The 19,805-nt window shown below is 37.1% G+C and overlaps 1 protein-coding gene across 2 annotated transcripts in view; it reads right to left on the bottom strand.

The window, feature by feature from the left end:
- LOC145459203 (guanine nucleotide-binding protein G(i) subunit alpha-like) overlaps window positions 1-19,805 on the bottom strand; it is a 29,004-nt gene extending 9,199 nt beyond the window's left edge. For both annotated transcript variants that reach the window (XR_013921305.1, XM_080337835.1), the window contains exons 1-7: window positions 11,772-19,805; window positions 9,411-9,535; window positions 8,304-8,397; window positions 6,607-6,711; window positions 4,426-4,577; window positions 2,214-2,346; window positions 1,018-1,195 (exon numbers count right to left, since the gene is read on the bottom strand). Coding sequence is in view for 1 of the 2 variants with exons in the window: in XM_080337835.1 (XP_080193961.1) it covers window positions 1,018-1,195; window positions 2,214-2,346; window positions 4,426-4,577; window positions 6,607-6,711; window positions 8,304-8,397; window positions 9,411-9,535; window positions 11,772-11,855 (871 nt within the window). In the remaining variant the exon portion in view is untranslated. The remainder of the gene's footprint in view (window positions 1-1,017; window positions 1,196-2,213; window positions 2,347-4,425; window positions 4,578-6,606; window positions 6,712-8,303; window positions 8,398-9,410; window positions 9,536-11,771) is intronic.

Below are 19,805 nucleotides of genomic sequence, written 5' to 3' on the forward strand. Positions count from 1 at the left end.
TTCGAATTTTTCTAAAACACGTGAAGTTTTAGCTCGCAAATGGCGATGCCAAAAAGAAGTCACGGGAGGCTTTTGCGCCTAATAAAGGTGTAACACTGTTTGTGAGACATGGTGTCATGCTTTTACAATTGAATAGCTTTTACAATTAGATACTGTTATGTGCAAGGTATTTCACACAGAGATCGTGATGGCACAGGAGCCAAAAAACTGTCCGTGATGCTAACTACTGATGTCGTCAATTCAAGATGGATAACTGGGGTTCAGGTGGTCCTCTACGGCTGTCTGCCAGCTCAAGAATATGTACAGCAAATAGGTTGAGCAGTCCTGGGTTAGTCCATACAGACTAGCCTCTATTTCTGTAATGTATTTTTTCAGTCAAGCTGTAGCATTAGTGCATTGTAATGATGATCATTCTCAAATGAGGCTACTGGATTCTGCACAACATACACAATGAATTGATCAATCTTTATCAGCATACTTTATATTGCTGATGAGTCAGTCATAAGTCCCAAAGCAGAAATTGCATTGTAATAATAATTTCGTTAAGCTATGAATAAGGTAACATATAGCCTAATTGAGTCAAAGTATAGGGAAAGAATTTATTGGACTTTCCATCAACGCAACTACATCATACTTCCTATATCACCCTCAGCTGTTCTTCTTACATATCCATTGGAATCAGCATTAAGTAATAACAGAGTCACTAAATTGCGTAAATATGGCTGCTTACAATCTAGAAATAATAATGATTGGTGTATCGCATTAGTCAATTGATTTTTACAGTATTTTCAGCTTTTACTACATAAATGAAGGATTCAATCAGGCCTAGCTCAAAAGAACTATAGCGTAGAATTCATGCTAATATAGGAATCAATGCTTAGGCCTATACAGTGTGGCATGTTATTAAATGCGAAAGATAAAATTAGTAAAATAAAAAGAATATCGTCCAATTGGGAAACAGACACTGTGGAAGTGGATACAGAATTCAGATCAAATATGCCATCACTACCAACTCACCAGTATACTCTGGGAAGCAAATTGTGATTGGAGATTTACGGATTTTTTCCGTAAAGATGTCTTTTTTATTTAGAAAGAGAACCATAGAAGTCCTCGTAAACCACGTGTTGTTGCACATAGAATCGAAGAGATTCAACGATTCCTTCATTCGGTTGACTTCCTCGTCTTCTCGCAAAACCTATTGCCAAAAAAAAACGTATCCATTCAATCCAGGAAAAAATTGCAGAAAATAGCAACGGTTTACATGTCAATTGGCAGATAGCATCCATGGTTAAGTCCATCTACCAACTTTTTTTGGTGATCCATGTGTGTTGACTAGACTGCTATATATGCCAGTGGTTCTCAAACTTTCCATAGTGCGACTCAAATATGAGCATACTACCACCTGGTGACCCAAGCCTCACACATCAAAAATAATACATACCGGTATCGAATATTAGCATGCTATGATCTTATGGTCATCTATAAAATAAACCTATCACCAACCAGCAGCAGTACGTTCCACAGTGATTCATTTATTCATCTTATTGATCCAATGCCAGTAATGCTACTGAAATCTCTCCATCGTATTTTTAATACGACTCTGAGCGTGCACCAATGCTTTCCTACCTTTCAAGTCATGGGCTTCTTGCAGAAAATTTTAAAGGTCATGGAACCCTCAATCATTGAAATCGATTTACAAAACCACGCATCGAACAACAACATCCCCCCTTAGCATGCGAAAAGTTGCTATTCACAATGACATTTTAAATTCCATGATAATTAAGGACAATGCTCATGAATTTCACCACGATTATGGTAGGTCTCCCTGTAAAGTTACTCAAAGTGTTCCCCAGGATGGTTTTTGTCCTTCATCTAGCTATGTGGTCGTTCAACCGTTGCAAGACGATCCATGTTTGTCTGTTTCATCTCTCCCTACATTCGCACTGGTTTAACCGCATTCATTGGAGATATTACAATATTGAGTTTCAAACATCAAAATATATAGCGCACCAGACTGCACTTGCTCAAATGCTCCCATTATGTATATATTTGTCTGTTATTCTCATTAGATAATCCAAATCTGCATAATTATTCATTGATCTTTAATAAGATCATGAAGGCTACCCAACATTAGGGACAGAACAAATCTTCCTAATACGAATTAGCTTGAGCTCAACTACCAAAACAAAATCCTCAGCGAGGGTGTATCTTACCAAATCATAGCCGCTCAATGCAACTGTGAACATGATGGCCGTCACAGACTCGAAACAGTGAATCCATTTTCGTCGTTCCGTGCGTTGTCCTCCGACGTCCACCAATAGAAAATTAATATCTTTGAAGCTAAAGCTGCGTTGGAAGAAACACAATTGAGAGCGATGTGATACTAGACTGAGACAATTTGCCAAGGAGAGTGCAAAAGACACTAGTAGACAAACGAGTCATTCTCCAAGTAGAAGTAGTAGCATGAATCAAAAGAACTAGCTCGGCTATATTAGTTACTTGTTTTTCAAGGAAGTTTGTAAGTAATGCAAACAGACCTGGTAAACCAATAGTAATATCAGGAATAAGGATCGATATTAGTCAAAGAGTATGTGAAAGATTATAACAAGTCGTTTCCAAAGTACAAACACGAATCAAAACAACTTGGCTGTTAATATGATACACATGTTGAAATTTTTCAAATAGAAGTGTGAAAGTAGCTTTAGAACGAACACGTCGAACACTGGTCAACTAACAGTAGGGCCTACTACCAGGAAGCATATCAGTCACCAACGATTGCAATTGTAAAATATATGGTATGACGACATGCTGTGACACACCCCTGTATTTCAAGTGTTCAATAAATGATACACTATAATATACAGTATAAGGAATACCCTATGTCTTGTTTCACACTATTATCATGTCCAACAATCAGTTATACACAAAAACAAACCAGGACAGTGATCGGATATTATGATATCGCTATATCATCAACATGATGTCTTTGGACGGCAAAACCAGTAGCTATGATGACGTCAAATGGAAATTTACACCCCACTTACAAATACTCCAGTAGGAATCTATCTCGATATTGCTGTTGTAATCGTCTTTTCATGATTGTAAATAACACTATTTGAAATATCACCTGCAGGCATTATTTGTTGGTATTTATAGACTGCTTTTATCTGGAGTATGTGACGTAACCAAGAAATGACTCTTAAAAACATGATACGAGATTTATATTGTAGATAATCACGCTTTTGATCTGGTCTCAAAAACAAATTGGTCATCTGGAGAAAGGATATCTCTGTTCAGCAGAAAAACACCTGCTCTAAAAACCCCTTCAATCGAAAGCTCATTGATGGATTGGTACGCTCATCAATATGAAAATTGCACGAGGAAGACGATCATAGTACAATGTGAGAAGGAATACTCCATAACTTCAGTTGCTCGTTTGCCTAACTGTGTCGAGGGTCATGAGATGATTTGACATGTTTGTAACATAAAGCGTGAAATGCGGAAATGCATGAAGTAGATATAGACGATAATGCCTATTTACAAGGCATTGCACAGTGCATAGAAAATAGTTACAAGCTTAATAGTTTTGCACTATTCAATCATGTTTGTGCAACAATAGTCACATAGGCATACGGAATCAATCTAGACGTAAACTCTTGTGAATTTCCAATTACCTTGATTTCGAATGTTTTTAAATGGGCTTACCATCAAGAAAAATTCAGAATCTAACCATTTTGTTGAATTATGTCAAAAAAATAATTGATGTGTAATTTTTCGAAACGCAATCCAGATTCTGGATTCAAAATTTTCAATACAATGCATTCCAATATAGAATTTTTATGTGATTCTTTCGTTAGAATAAGTAACGTTACTAGTACTACGGTATACAGAATGATATGTGGTAAGTAAAGATTTAGTGTGATCGGATATGTGGTGTAATGTTAACTAATGCCTCTGGTACTAAAAGTAAGATAGATGGGTGACCTTCATCAATCTATTTGATTCGTTCATAATTGTTGCTTTTTTGTAGCAGTTTGCATTGCTTTACTAGGAATCTTGTGAAATTCTGACATTTGTAGCAAGTCTCGAGCATCCATTGGTTATGTCATCAGCATCGCACCATCAATAAAATGTTTTAGATCTACAGTGCTCTAATTCGCAGCCTGCATGCCACACATTCTCCTCTTGTATTGGTGACACAATTTGGGAACAAACATCGCATGCAATGATTCAAAGCGCATCGTTGCAATACACATCCTGGATTGGCGTTCTGGCATGTAAAACAGACACCACACCTACATGAGATGGCCTCAGTTCTGTTCTGGCATGTAAAACAAACACAGCCCACCCGAGATGGCCACCATAACCACTCTAACCACCAACGGTTCATCACAACAACAGAGCTTCATATTGCCGCAATCTCACTTGATTTCGATAATGCCAGTGGTCTTCACTCGCGTTCTCAGTATGTCCTGTTCGGAGGGAACGTAGGACAGCGCTGAAATGCGGTCTATGTCATCCAGATAATACTTCGCAGAATCGTCCAGTTGAAATTCCCTCGACCTCGAGTAACACTCCTGCGGAAATAAGGTGGCTCTTGATTGTGGTGCAATTTTTCACGTCACGTTCCTCACACCAGCGACGGAGTAGGAATAGTCCGGCCCATTGAAAACCCGGAATGAATCAATTATTTGTGAATATACAACATGTTTCCGAAACGTATTATTGCAAGGCTACTCAACTATTTGAAGCAAAGGCCCATAAACAACAGATTAAAATTTGCTCAAGTTTGTTACAACTTTCATGAAATATTTTACAGTCAAACAAATGTAAAAAGGTATAGGTATATTAGCAAAATGCATTTATTGTTCTGTACTGTTGAGCTGAAAAGAAAGAATAGGAACACTGCACTTTGTTTTTGCAAATCAACGACAAAGGATTTGGTTTTGTTAAAAAACAAAGTCAATCAATACCAAGACAGAATATCATATTTTGCTTTAGCTGTTTGATGCGAAAAATTGCTATTACTCCCACTTGTGACATGTTAGAAATATTAGGGTATAATCGAGTTCACATCTGTGAATTATGGTTGTTTCAACCACGTCTTGCTAATTGAGTACACACTTTTGATACACAACTCGCACAACCGATCACTGAAAGCAAAACAACAAGATAGGACAGCGCCATGGCATGCTGATGTATGCATGACTATAGAAAGGATCAATTCAATTATCCGGAGGCAAAGTATTGTAATTTGATAATACTTTCACTACGCAGCCCTCAGGCAACGGCACAAGGCCAATTTCCTTTCACAGTGCATCCTTGTATTTCCACAACACTTTCAGAATGAGGCTAGCTAGCATTTGACGGCTGTATTATATACGATAAAATCACACATAAAGATTTGACTATTTTCCTACACCGATTAAGATTGGGATTTGACGATACCTCTAGCCTCAAGCCAAGAGTTGAATTATGGTTAAGTCACGCTGCACTGGTCTTTGTGGTGTTTTTGTTGATTTTTGATGAATTTAAACCATGATGTCTGCGAAGCAGTGTGTAGGCTGGCTCCAAATGGTAATAGAGTGCACCAAGAAGTTCGAATCTAATCCAATTTCCCAAATTCTACTGGGACTGGTAAGAAATATATCGGTGGTTCACATCTGGCAAAAATCTGTCATATAAGTCCTATAATATGATTGCATGCGAGACAGACGTAGTAGTAGATGACAAGTAGGCCAACAAGTGAAGAAAATTTTCTACGGATACGAAACAACTAAAATATATTTGAAACTGGATAAACCCAAAATGTTGCTTGCAAGTAACCGAAGTACGGTACGGATTGCGTCAGACGTTCCACAGTAATGTCAGTAAATTCCCTATCCGTACTCATTACAAAATAATACATATGTTCAGTCCAGTAACCCCAACTGCAGAGACAATGAGGCTACTTATTGATGAACAGATTTTCACAGATTGATCCAGACATACAGATTCAGTACACAATGATTGCGGGTATTTTCAAACACTACATTATCAATGAAAAGTGGACATCATCGATCTTAAGAAATGGGCAAGGATCCCTTGAAAAAATTCAGCACCTCTCCTCTGGAAGTCAACACGCCCATTACTCGGCAATTAAATAGATGACACGTGAGCAGCAGCAAACGGTTAAAAGTCTACAGTAGCTCGTGCTGTGTAACTTGAAAATGAAACGCTTGAAATAATCCATGAAAACCTAGTTGCCACGAAAGTAATTCATGAAAATAGTCATACTGAACAAGAAACGTAAATCACATAGGATCAAGGTGGAATCGGCGTATCCCGGACAAAGTTTAGATAAAGCAAACGTTGTATTTCCCGCACGAAACTCGTTTCCACTGCAATTATGCGGCTCGAAACGCGACTATCTAACGGCGATCAAATTGCAAATTATATATTCCTTCTCGTGGAACCACAATAATTCCTAAACCAGTCGCGCATCCTATAAAATATTCACTATAAAATTGCGAATGCTGATCGATTAACATTGAACGACGTAACCTCATTCCGTGTACATAACCGGGAGGCGCAATTGAAAACAATTGAACGGAAATCGCTGTATACCTGAATTCCAGCGTCAAGCCACAAAACTTTCAATAATTCCGCCATGTCTTGCGTTATTTCTTCCACTAGCGGAGTGGCCATCGCTACGACTTTTTGAGCTCGTATCTGCAAGTTAGAAGCAAATAGGGTTAGGAGAAACACTTCACAAATGAGTACACAAATTGAAATGAGTGTATAATTATCATCTGAATGACATCTCAACATGCTTACACATGAGATCTAACTTTTAATGACTTATCAGTTTCTTGGCCCGACATTCACTATTCACACAAGGGAGTTGACACTTGACAGGATCTCATTAATTTTTAAGTCAAATGAACGAATTTAGTATTTGTCACAAGGTGAGTTTTCACTCATCTGAACTGAATTATTTGTGAACTGAACGAGCCGCCATTAGCATGATTCATTGAGTTGATTCCTGCCAATTATATTGCGCACTGATTATTACGTTTTCGAAAGTGTAAGAATGGAAATTGCTAGCCATATGCTTTGAAGGAATTGACCCGTTTCTATTAAACAAAGATTCGACCAAGACATGAACTATGAACCGTTAACTAACTACACACGTGCGTTGTACGACGTGCAGGTGACGGCGTGACGCAACTCACAACTTTGAGTTCATCGTGTTTGCAATTAAAGTGCAACTCGCATGTCCGAATTTTCAAAAATCTATTGCAGACAAATATGAAATTTGAATATGAACTGCCGCAATCTGTTGGTGCAGTTTAGCTACAGCCTCTCAAAACTACAGAACAGATCATTTTTCTAAAAATCTATGTAGGCTATTGGCTATGCATTACATGCTAATTCGTTTTGTGTGGGACTTTGCCAGGCATGCAATTCAAATCAAATCCCACCAAAGGAGGAAATATTACAAGATATTGTAGTGTATCTCATGTTATTCCTTAGTTAAATAAGTAAGAGAGCATACATATCAACAAGAGTTGAATTGCAGCTGAGAGTGCTTCAACAAGTTTTCAGCTAGCTCCCAATAATGGATTATGAGTCGTATTATAAAACAGTTTTCTGATTATAACCCACAAGAAATGTGCATGTGTGGGTTTGTGATACATTATTCCTTCTATAGAACACACTAGTAAAACATGACCGAACCTGTTGGAAACGTTAACAAACCAAGTTATCTCTTTCAAACTCCATCATTTGACAGAACATGAAATGTTAACACCCTTTTTTGAGTGCAAGTGAGATGTCGTTACAATTGGTTAGCTTTCAAGTTCGGAGAGGCAAAGTCCATGTTTCCTAATTAGTTTTAAAAAATGATAAGAAAAGCTGTTAACAATGTAAGGATGCCAACTTAATCAAGAGTGACGACCTTTCAAAATACGATTTGACACTTTTAAATGTTACATCTGGGCCACTAACGATGATTGTCACTATACTATGGCCGTAATGATGTTGGTGTGATCTGTAGTGAACATGCGTTCGACAGCCTGGTCGAATAAATCCTGCTGTATGAGCAATAACTAATGAAAAGCGTCCAATTTTGAGTGGTTTAGGTTCTCAATAACTGGAGATTTTTGAATTGACTTTAGACACGGATTGATGTGAGCATGTGGTTTTGATGAAGATAAAGCCAATAAAAAAGAACTAAATCCCAACTATTAATTCAAGCACACTCGTCTTATTTTTGCACCCCAGCACATCTCGCGTTATTTTGTGAGATATTTTGTCATTACCTCGTTCTCTGGCTGTCCGAACGTAATACCGAGCAAAGACATGGCCTTGATCAGCGTAGTCGCAGCTGTTACCACATTTCCATGAACAACAGACCTGGAGTCAGAGTAAGCAGCAAGTTAGGAATACTTTCATTGACGAAAACGCCAACAAATATAAGTGTGTTTATCCCCGTTAACCTTTTCAACGTAAACAAGCTTGGGTGTTCTTGTAGATATGCATCATATATTAAAATGACGAATTTATAACTTCTGAAAACGCCCATGTTCAAATTAGCGAAATCAACATCCATGTTACAACGGATTAGATGACACACTATAATCAATTTAATCACACATAATAGTCAATGCCCAAAGTCTTGCTTCAGGAAAAGTCTTTATTACAACCATGCACAAATCGAATTAGGACCATAATCTCTTAATACTATTATAAATACTATTATAATGCCAGTATAACTAGAGTGCCAAGTCACTGTATAACTAAGTACACCAGCCAATTACAATTCAACATGTAACCTTGACTTGTCAGAATTATCGCACTGGCTACAAATGGAAAAGTAGCCTATCCCCCAAGATACATGACTGGTAAAAAGATTGATCTTAACGCCAAGAATTTCCAAAATAGAATGAAATCAAACTTCAGTGAAATTCTTAGAAATAAACCTTCTTCTGCCTAGATTTTCAAACTCACCAGGGAAATCAAATTACCTGGCTCAGTCTTGCAATTCCGATTACCGACATTTCTTACTAAGAATGGCACAGTGACTGCACAAAAATCAGCTACCGGTACTAATATAATGTGAATTCGAGGTAATAGAATTACGTTCTAATCCGAGCAAAAGCTTAAATCAATAAGTAGGTGCGTATTGTTAGCAATCAATAAAATTTCAAATTCTTCACAGCCTTCCAATACATGAAAGTTTTTCTTGTGTAGTATATTTACACTCAAGTTATTTGGTTCAACAGGAAAATGATTGTTTTATCCAAAATACGCAGTGAAAGTCAGAAGAATGGAAACAAGGGACATGATATGACATTCATTTTAAAGAACCGGGATAGTTTTCCCAAAAACAGAGTACAGGGGTGCGTTCGATCATTGAAATTGCGTACTTGAATCTCATACGTTCTTCCTTGCTGTATCCATCTTTGTGCAATATAACCATTTGCTTCGCTATTGTGCTTTTACCAGACTCCCCAGCACCGAGCAATAATAGTTTTATCTGCTCATTGTACGTCTGTGAAACAGTAACACAAATCGGATTAGTGATTATCGAATATTGCTAAGTCTCCTTTGGGAAAGAGCGAAGAAAATGGAATCCCCAATGAATTCTATTCCTCATTATCAATTCAAACCATTCATCGTCAGAAAGTTCAAGGTTTACTTTTGCCATAACACCTGGAAATTCCATTTGAATAGGGGTAGTCTCTGGATAGTTGTCACGTAGGCAACAGTTGGAATCACTTGAGTTGAATACTTACTGCCAATAAGATTAGTGACGCAACTAAACCGAAGTTGATCTCATAATATTTGATCAAGCGATTTGGCTTCAAAATAGTAGTAGAAAGAAAGCAAAAACTACTGCAATAAGTAACTGGTGCAGGTAGTAACATTCTACCCAGTACACAGAAATTGCAAAAGGACTTTCTCAGTAACAGGTGATATCATGAGAATTAAGTGGCATCAATACCTTAGTTCTCAAGTTGACATTAGTAAAATCAATTGAAATCTTAATCGGCATTGGTATGACTGTACAACATAATGAGAATGACCAAACAATTTAGGCTACTTGAAGATCGAAAACAGTGAAATTCTGGGGTGATGTACAATGACCAACATTTACCTAAGCTGGCGCAGTAGTTGTAGGCCTACATTTGAACTACCCTAAACAATGTAATGGACGTACAAAATCTATTCACTGAAAAATTATGAATGAACAAATGTACCTGGTCTCCCGTCAGCTTTATTACATTCAAGGTAACAATCAGAATGTTAAATAGGATCATTGATGGGGGGCGACTTAGAAAAAATGTCTTGAAAGAAATTGCCTTGGAAGTTTAGTTTTTTATTGCAATAAATATCCCAAAGACAGACAGACCAACATAACCAGTAGTCTAATGAAGTCCTAGGACAAGATTTAACCATGCCACCCAAATCAAAATACATATAAGTGCAATAACAACAATTATCAGCTCCATAATACATGGTGGGTCTTAGCTGCCAGTTAGCGTCAACATTGCTGCTGGTATGCCAAACATATTTCAATTCTACATCTCAATTGCATTATGCAAGAAGTAAAAGAGAAGAAGACATCAAATTTTAACCCGATTTGGAAATTTGAATATTTTTTTCGGCACAAATATAGAGTTGATTGTAAACTTGGGCCAAAATGCTGCAAGTGATCCAGCAAATTAATTTGAAGCAATCTAGAACTTGTTATATGGTATATGCGAAAGCTAGGAAAAAATCTGACACAAAATTTAACAAGGTTCGACAGTACAGTTTGGTGACATTTAAACCCAAGAGTCAAAATCAAATATGTGGTACTACTATTGGACAAAAGAGGTAAAGTTTCTAGTAGACCAGAAAATGATCATAGAGAATCAAATTAAACATATCCGCCAATGATGCACCGGGCGCTGGAGTGTCAGAGTTTAGTACATTGTAGTACCGGTATAGGATTTGTCTGACTCCTCCATGTGATGGTTTACATGACCAAAGACTGGAAAAATATCTCCTCTATGCTCATGGTATACAGAAAGAGTCGAATTATTATTGAAAAGGAAACAGTTTCCAGACTTATCTTGTGGAGGCAACTGCTGACTGGGGAAACCGACCATAAAAGCAGTTGCAATTTTACCTGTACGGTATATGGATTTCAATGGCGATAACAAACCAGATGCTACTCTATTGAAGCTAATGATGATACGCAGATAGGAAACTGGTTGCTATCAATAATGGCTGAGTTGAAAAATCAGGTCCGCAACACTACAGCCTACGAGAAATTACGGTGCCCCAAACTAGTGCACATATCTCAATAATGCCGCCGCCGTTTATAAATGAATAGCTTAATGCTGTCGGCTAGGTTACATCGTCCTTCACGGTCAATCCAAACAGGAATTAGTCAAGTCAAATTCCACAAGACGCATCATTGCTTTAGAGTAGTAATGGTTCCCTGTTAAAGATTTTTTCAACTTAGATTTCACCGACACTTCCTTACCAATAATTGTAGAGTATTTTCGCAAATTACAGTTAGTTGCATTAAAGAATACTCATGCTATCAAACTATCGTAATTGAATCATATTTAAAAATTACTAGGAAGCGAACTATTACATTCTATAACCATCAGAATACAAGTGGGACAATATCAAATATTTTGATTACTATATTCAGCCTTTATTACATTGACGCAGACACCGGCACATGTCTGCTTTAAACAGCAAAGTTACTATTACCAAGGGAAAGTATTTACCTTCATTTCTTCCTTCAGTTGGCGATCGATTTGCCGAGCCTTCTCATACGCCTCCTGGCTCTCCTTCGATCCACTGCAGCCCATGAGTAATTTCGACAGCTTGCTTATATTTGTGTTACCGTTATTAGATAGAAAATATCCCACTTAAAAAGTGGCAGATCTGAACGCAAAGCGAAGTAAACACATTGCTGGTTGAATACTGTAATAGAAAACAATATTAAAACAGACTGATGCCAAAAGGACTTTATTCCTCATGTCCGAACAACGACCACACTAACTTGAAATTGCTTTCTCAGTTCTGTATTTTTTTGTATGGTCAGTTATTATCACATTTTACTAGTGGCTTTAATTTGCATATTATAGTCTTTTTTCTATTATAAACATCATGCTTCTATTTAAGTTATAAAGGCTGATAATAATGGGCATGTTAGTAGCAGGTTGTCATTCCATATCCCAAAGTTGTAGGATTGTCTTTTACATTGCGGCGAGGAATATGCCTGGAATAATTGGCAACTTTAGAGACATGAAATGATAGGAAATTTCTTGAATAGGCTAATCAAACACATGATATTCAAACGGCAGGCATATTTTTCTCATGTATGTTCAAATGTTATTTGAAGTCTTTAGAGACAAAACATTCCAACGTCATAGATTCAAGTCAAAGAGATCGCAAGTGAACCTTAGTTTTAGTGAACAGCTACCTGAGTGATAAAAACATGCTTTAACCTGGTGCAATGTTGCCAAAACAGAAAGTGAAAGCTATAATTTCTTGTGCTATATTTATTAGCCGGAGAGCAAAAGAGACCATGCCTTCGATTCTTTAGTAATTTTGTTTGTTGAAGTTATTTAAATAGACTATTTTGGGGCAAATTCATTCAACCTGAAACATTTCTTTGTGCGCTTCACGTGATTTAGTCTCACTAGAAAACTAAAGATTAATATAATAACGCATTAATTACGCTTGATTTACAGAATTGAGTAGAACTGTATTGACAATTATGAAAGGACAGTATTTTCTCGCTAAATACCGTAGGGATGTATCGGTGTAGAGTTGGGCAGTAGGCAAGTGAGAGACCATTTGGCACATGCATATCCACGCAAGGACACATCACGACTTGGAAACGTTTCACGAAATCTGCGAATCCGCGAAGTGTGCGCACATAAAGAGCGACGGTGATATCACTTAAAATCCAAAATGACAGACAAATGAACGTCGACAAAGTATTGCTGCGTTCCTCCTTGACACAAACACTCTGTAGCGCCCGTCTTATTCTTCAGTCAACAGGTGTGTGCGCGGGAAAAAAACGACCTTTTTTAATGACCGGGCTGATTTCTCCTAGGGGGGAATTTTGGCTCAAATTTCGTCCAAGGGGTCCACGAGATGAAAAAGGTTGGGAACCACTGCCCTACACTGATGTCGTTATTGCACTCGTTGGGTTTGCAATTGCACAACTTACCAGCAGACACTGAGTTCAGATCAATTCATCTTTCAATGGGGTTCAACAGTTCAAACAGTCAAGGTTGCCCACTAACACAGAAAAGAAACGAGTTTTATTAGCAGCAGATGTATTTGCTGCTAATATCACTCGACTCTGTCAGCTTGTCAGCCATACTCATGTCTCACTAAATCCAAACAATTGGTACATAATGAACGAAATTTATATTTCCAGGCACATCAAACATTATCAAATTATCCCTTGCATTGTCTATTTTCGACCTCTGTTCATGGGATAATTATAGAGACATGAGCAACCCTGCTAGCTGTTTGAACAAAATTTGATTGGGTAGCATCCAAGTTCAGAGAATAAATTATTAGCGGTGCCGGCGAAACGCTGACTTGATGAAGAAGTCCGAGTAGTGACATTTGACTGGATATCAGCACCAGCCAGTTAAGAGATTTCTAGTTAAATGCCTTTGAAAGGCACATCCCTCATTCAGTAGCTAAGAGATTATCAGTTGGTTGCCTAGGCTACCTGTTATTTTGAAAAATGTGAAGTTATGAGACCTCAAGTTTCGCTCGTTTCGTTTTTTTTTCACTCCAGCAGACATTCAACAAAACATCAACAATATTATTTCATTGTATGTTCTCATGTCCATCAGCAACAGATGTTAACATGTTCAGTTAACTCAAGTCGAGCACTTGATCATAATGATCAACAAAATATGAATACTAATATTAGGAAACAGAAATGGGAAACAAATTCAATTACAGAATAACTGAAAGCTAACACACCAGTAATGAAATATTCCCAACCCAAGGTCATATATGATTGGCATTCGCAAGTACAAGAGCATTGTTCGAGAGCTTATTGTCCTCATCACAGCACAAATAGATTTATTTCCATGCTGTAGAGCAGCACTTTGAGAAGTCGACCATGACTATGAATAGGTGCCCTAGCTCATTTAATTGAAAAATTTCACATAAATAAACATAGCAAAATGGTTTTGGCATTATTTTCTCCACTATATCAAGTTATTAAAAGTGTTTTCTATCGAAATTTATTGATCAGTTGATAATATAATACAGACGTTCTAATGAGCTTGTTTTGATGACTCTGTCAAACATGTCTTTCCTATTACCAATCATACAGACTGACAAGACCGTCCGTACGGCATTAAAGGACCTTAGTAAACACTGTCTATCAAGGCTTGTTAAATTGGAACACGGCATTTCTCACCCTCGGTACAACATAAAATTTATGCTAACAGTCCTAATGGAAAATACGAACAGCAATCAATAAATCGAAATTTCTCATTAATTCCCAACAGGTATATATATAGGCTAATGACATTTGAAGCACATAAAATATAAATGAACAGCCTACATATCCATATGGTTTACAAATAGTAGATTGCCTAGCTAGAGCTAATATACATTCCATCCATTAACAGCCAAAATATAAAACGGTGTATGTTAAAATCAAATATAATCAAGTCGGAGATAGATTACCAGTAATAGATATTTTCAGGGAAGACAGGAGTAATCAACTAATCATTGATGCTTTTCAAGAAGAATCAAAACTCCAGGCTACTCAAATGCAAGCAGTAGTAGGGTATTTCAAACAACTCTCACATTTCAAGGAGCATCTCTCTGACTAATTACAATAAACTGCACTACCGGTATATCAATGCTTTACTATGTGTAAGTATAGTCAATAAACTCTATACGTGAACGACAATCTATGATGAAATCTGTTCTGCCCTACAGAATCCAGCAAAAGTAGGTTACCGGTATCCTAGTGAAACAAAAGCACCATAGTTTCCATCATCATATTTTTGAAAATATGGGAATGCAGAAATAGCATCTTGTGGTACGGTAATGTTAGAAAATGGGTGTTTGGATCAAGAAAAAATACCGCTACAAACCTTTTAAGCTATGAACCAGCCTTTCGCAACGTTTGTGAACAGCAGTTCAAGGGTATAAATAGTTTTGAGCTATAAATCATGTTCCTTACTACTACAAATCAAATGAATAGCGAATGGCACATCCCTAACTAGACAATTGAACGAAATCAGGCCAAAAATGTACACCAGTGCAACAACGGGATCAATTCAAAATCTCCTGGTCTCACATACCCAAATACATTCTGGGTAAAGCAATTTCAGTCCGTTCTGATTCCTAATCATTCATAATTTCAGCACAGCATTACGGTCACCCCGACGGTTCATGATACAGCATTCAATAACAAGCAACAAAATTATGCGTTGCACAACACACAAGCATGGAATGAACAGTTATTTCCTGAACATTGTATCAGAACTTAAAATAACATGCGGTGTCACTGAATTTCCTGATAGCGAAACTGAGATAACGCTCCCCAACGCTACTGTACTGGTGGAAATTCTGTACACCAATCTAAATTAGTGAAACCACTGGCACCAGTTGGGTTCATTTGCAAGTCTTAGTATCGAAGATGATTGCACTTATCACTCATGTGAAGATCATAGGACGATCAAAACAGCAATGGCAACAAAAAGGTATCACCACACACATCTTTGTTAGTCAGAGGAAATGACTATGTCGCCTCTCACAAGTTATTTCATCAATTTACAAAGCTGCAACGGATTAGAACTAGTTTACTATGCTGCAATAGGAAGGGGAAGCATAGTTGAATTTATAAACTCAATAATAATGAATAGTAATACATCTATATCAAATTTCGGTAGCAACTGCACATCAGCAGGCAGCAATAGTCAATCAACAACAACATTTATGGAGGCAGATGACTAGTATTGTGATCCATGTTAAGAGAGTAGGCTATTATGCATGTGGTAATCATCCGAATTTTTGGTACAATTAGACACTACATTCTGTAAATTCCAATAAAAAAAGTAAGCAATAGCAATGGCATCACAAACCAGCTTGAATTATGACAGTTTGTGACATCAGATGACATTTTGAGACAGAGAGAGAGAGAGAGGTGGAAGTTTGTTATAGAGATACAATCATAGAGTAAGGCCTAATCATCCAGTCAGCTGACCCTGGCATTGCAGGCACTGATCAAAACTAACAAGGTTGATAATGTACAGATAAACAAATGATTACGTGGGTTCTCTACTGATAAACAGATCTGGATTGTGTAAATCAGCTGTCATTATCCTACATAAAATTCTTCACAAAATCTCATACTTGCTGAACCTACAAATTCGTCTACTGCACTACCATGGCTGCATGCTGCTAACATACTAATAAACTAGCCGCAACTTTAAGATCCATGCAAAAAAATCCTAAATAGGATTGGCCAAGTTACACAGACTGTACTAACATACACTTAATTGAATTGAATCCGTTGGGAGCAGTGTACGTACAGATTATCATAATTTCAATTACGACTGCCTATGACAATCCAATCTGGCAAATAAGAAACTAACAAAGCTCAGATGTTCAACATCACTCAATATTGCCATTGCCAATATAAGAATGTCATTCCACAGCATCGTTCGCAAATGGGACTAGGTAGTGCAAAGCACAAAATATTGACATATACTTCAGACAGAATTCCTTGTTCCAATTACCTGAAAGTTTGAGATCATTATGATCAATAAAATCTGGCTTCCAGGATTATTATACAATCCAATTTACTTTTTCAAGTCAATTCAATTCCAAGCATGAACGAAAACAGATTCATTACAAGTTCAAATCTAGTGCATGTGAGGGAGAGAGGGACAGCTCAATCAGTGACAAGGTGACTAATACCAGATCCCTAGCAACCAACTGCTATCATTGGGGATCTTGCTGAAAGCTTTAGAGCTATAGTTTGTAAATCAGATGCCCCTGAAGGTGCATACTGCGTATCATTCATAATCTTCACAAAGTCTGTCAATTACCATTGCGCTGGACAGCATTTGACAATGCACACAGTTTTGCAAGGTAATGTAGGCCTAATCTTTCAACACATGTAGACTGTATTGCAATTGCTAAGCCATTGCATATTGACAGACAAAACACAGCACACATGCTAAATAAACTTTGTTAGACATTCTTTCAAAGCAGATTGATAAGATACCTAACAATGCATAAGGAGATTAATCTGGTTACTTCAGAATGGAAGCCTAAATGACTTGACAAAAATCTAATGAAACTTGCTTGTCATGGATATAACTTTAGGGAGGCAAAGTTCAAATAGAAGATGAATACGTTTGAGTCTACCAACTACTATCGATTCCAAGCATCCAAAACAATAGGCCTATCGAACAGCATCGAACAGCATTTTTCATTTTCAATTTTCTTAGAAATAGGTCAGTAATACAAGGAAAAAAGAAATATATGATAGCAAAAATTGATTTTTCCAGGTCGGCTATATTTAATAAGTAGTTCCAGTGAGAGAGAGACAGAGAGAGAGAGAGAGAATCTTTACTCGAATACATTACATATCAACATTACACTACAAAAATGTAACTCTCGTTTTGTGAATTCTCTCGTTGTTGTTGTTATACCATTCTTACGTCACACTACCTATATTTCATCGTTATATCTTGAATTGCAATCTCGCTATTTACTGACAGCCACTCCTGACGAGGGTCAGTTGAAAAGCTTAGAGTGAATAAATTGCGAATATGAATGTGTTGTTGGTACTAAAAACGTAACAGTGAAATGCGTCATGCAAGGTAGACGGGGGGCTTGATATGACAAAGTCTTCAGAGCCGAGCCACCCACCACCCAGGACAGGTGCATATTTTAACAGTTTATAACTAATAAGTAGAAATAAAATTACCTAACGAACGCATAGAAAAATAAGACACAGTATCATGGACCAATTCAAAATACAATGCAAATACAATTTAGCGGTAGTTAGAGATAAGAGAATGAAAACATTGTTTTTTAAAAGCAAAAGAGTCTAAATTACGGAGATTAAGTGGCAGCTTATTTCAAACATTGACACCAATAAAACTGATTTTGTGCTAGACTGGTAGAGTGGTGTTGCACAGACAGAGACAAGTTAAAAGAAAATCTGGTATGATGTTGGTGGGTATCATCTGAAGGTATCTTGAACAGATTATCAAAATATAGTGGCAATTCACCCTGATAGCTATGCATAAATTTCATTAACAGTACCTCAAATTTCAATATTCCAACGCTTCGAAATTTCAATATCTAGATTTCGGACAGAATTTGTATGGCAAGAATTGCAATTTCTGCAGATGTTTTTTCGCAGCAGGTCCCCAAGCTAGGATCCCATAAATGAGATAGTTCAGTGAATTAAGCCATAGTAGACTGATCAGAGTGGGGATAAGTCACTACCTTCGGAGTCGTAAGTCACTTCGAGTCAATGCAAATTTTGATTTTTAATTCTCAAATTTGAATAAATTTATGTATGAATATTATAATGCCAGTCTAGGCCATCATGACTGTAGTTAAAAGCATGCTGAAGATGATCTGCCTGCAATGTCACCTCTAATAGAATTTACAAGATTCAAAACGTAATTGGAATTCAGTAAAAAAGCATTAGTACGGTTTATAGGTGGCCTATACTATGTTTACTAGAATATTCCTTGAAAATTGACTTGAAAATTTGACATCAAGCCATGAGTTACTTCATATTTCTCATACATCGTTTCAGGGTCAAGTCTTCACTGATAACTGCATGTAATTACATAACCCACTACAGCAGTATAAACGTATGTCTTTTGAATTAAACCCTATACAGTGTTCAAAATGATATCATATAATGGAAAAGAACACTAAATCACGACAATATCGAATAATAATAGTCTGCCGTACAACAAAGAGTGCCAGATTCAATATAGGATTGCTAAACTTGTGTTAAAAAAAGTTGCGATATTGTCTGCATATTCATAAATTCAAGTTCAAGTTGGATCATCCTTGGCCATCATCCTTGACCATCAACTTGGATGGTATGCCCATGAACATATCAATTCAGGCAAAATTCCTCTAAAACAGAGGGACAATCATAGTGCATTATTGTATTAATAAGCGAGTAAAGAAGCATTTAACGATGGCTAAAATTCACATCAATTATTCACTTTAGTAAAAGTTAATACAGGTATCGAAAATATGATATTGTAACAATCTACTAACTTTACGTCCAAGTTCCACCACTTTAACCTTAATCCAAATATCAATTTATTTACCAGCAATGCAAGCATGAAATACCAATGATAGCCTATCATCACCTGAAAAGCTGTGTATAGGCCTTTATGGGCCTTTGACTATATGGCATTTGCGCCATATTGTTATTATCATATTCATAGACACTGCAAAAACCAAAAAGGTATCACATAGTCTCTCTCCTATAATGCTATTCCTATACTCGGCGCTCAATTTTGTTCGACCGGCCTATAAAAATTCATGGGAAACGCTTCAAAGAATCAACAGTCCAATTAAAAATATCCATAAGTTGAAAAATCAAGTGCAACCCATGGACACCTTGCCGAAGGCAAAGCGAAGTATTGCAAAATCGGTAGCTTAAGCTGTGGGTCCTGCACTCAGAATGTGGCCTGCAGTCTGTCCAATGGACAGTGTCCATCTATAAACAACATGCACTTCGGTACTTTCGAAAACCGAACACGTAC

The sequence above is a fragment of the Botryllus schlosseri genome, chromosome 16 (genome assembly GCF_051294905.1).
Source record: "Botryllus schlosseri isolate E-star chromosome 16, Bs_hap1, whole genome shotgun sequence".
In the NCBI taxonomy this organism is placed as follows: Eukaryota; Metazoa; Chordata; class Ascidiacea; order Stolidobranchia; family Styelidae; genus Botryllus; species Botryllus schlosseri.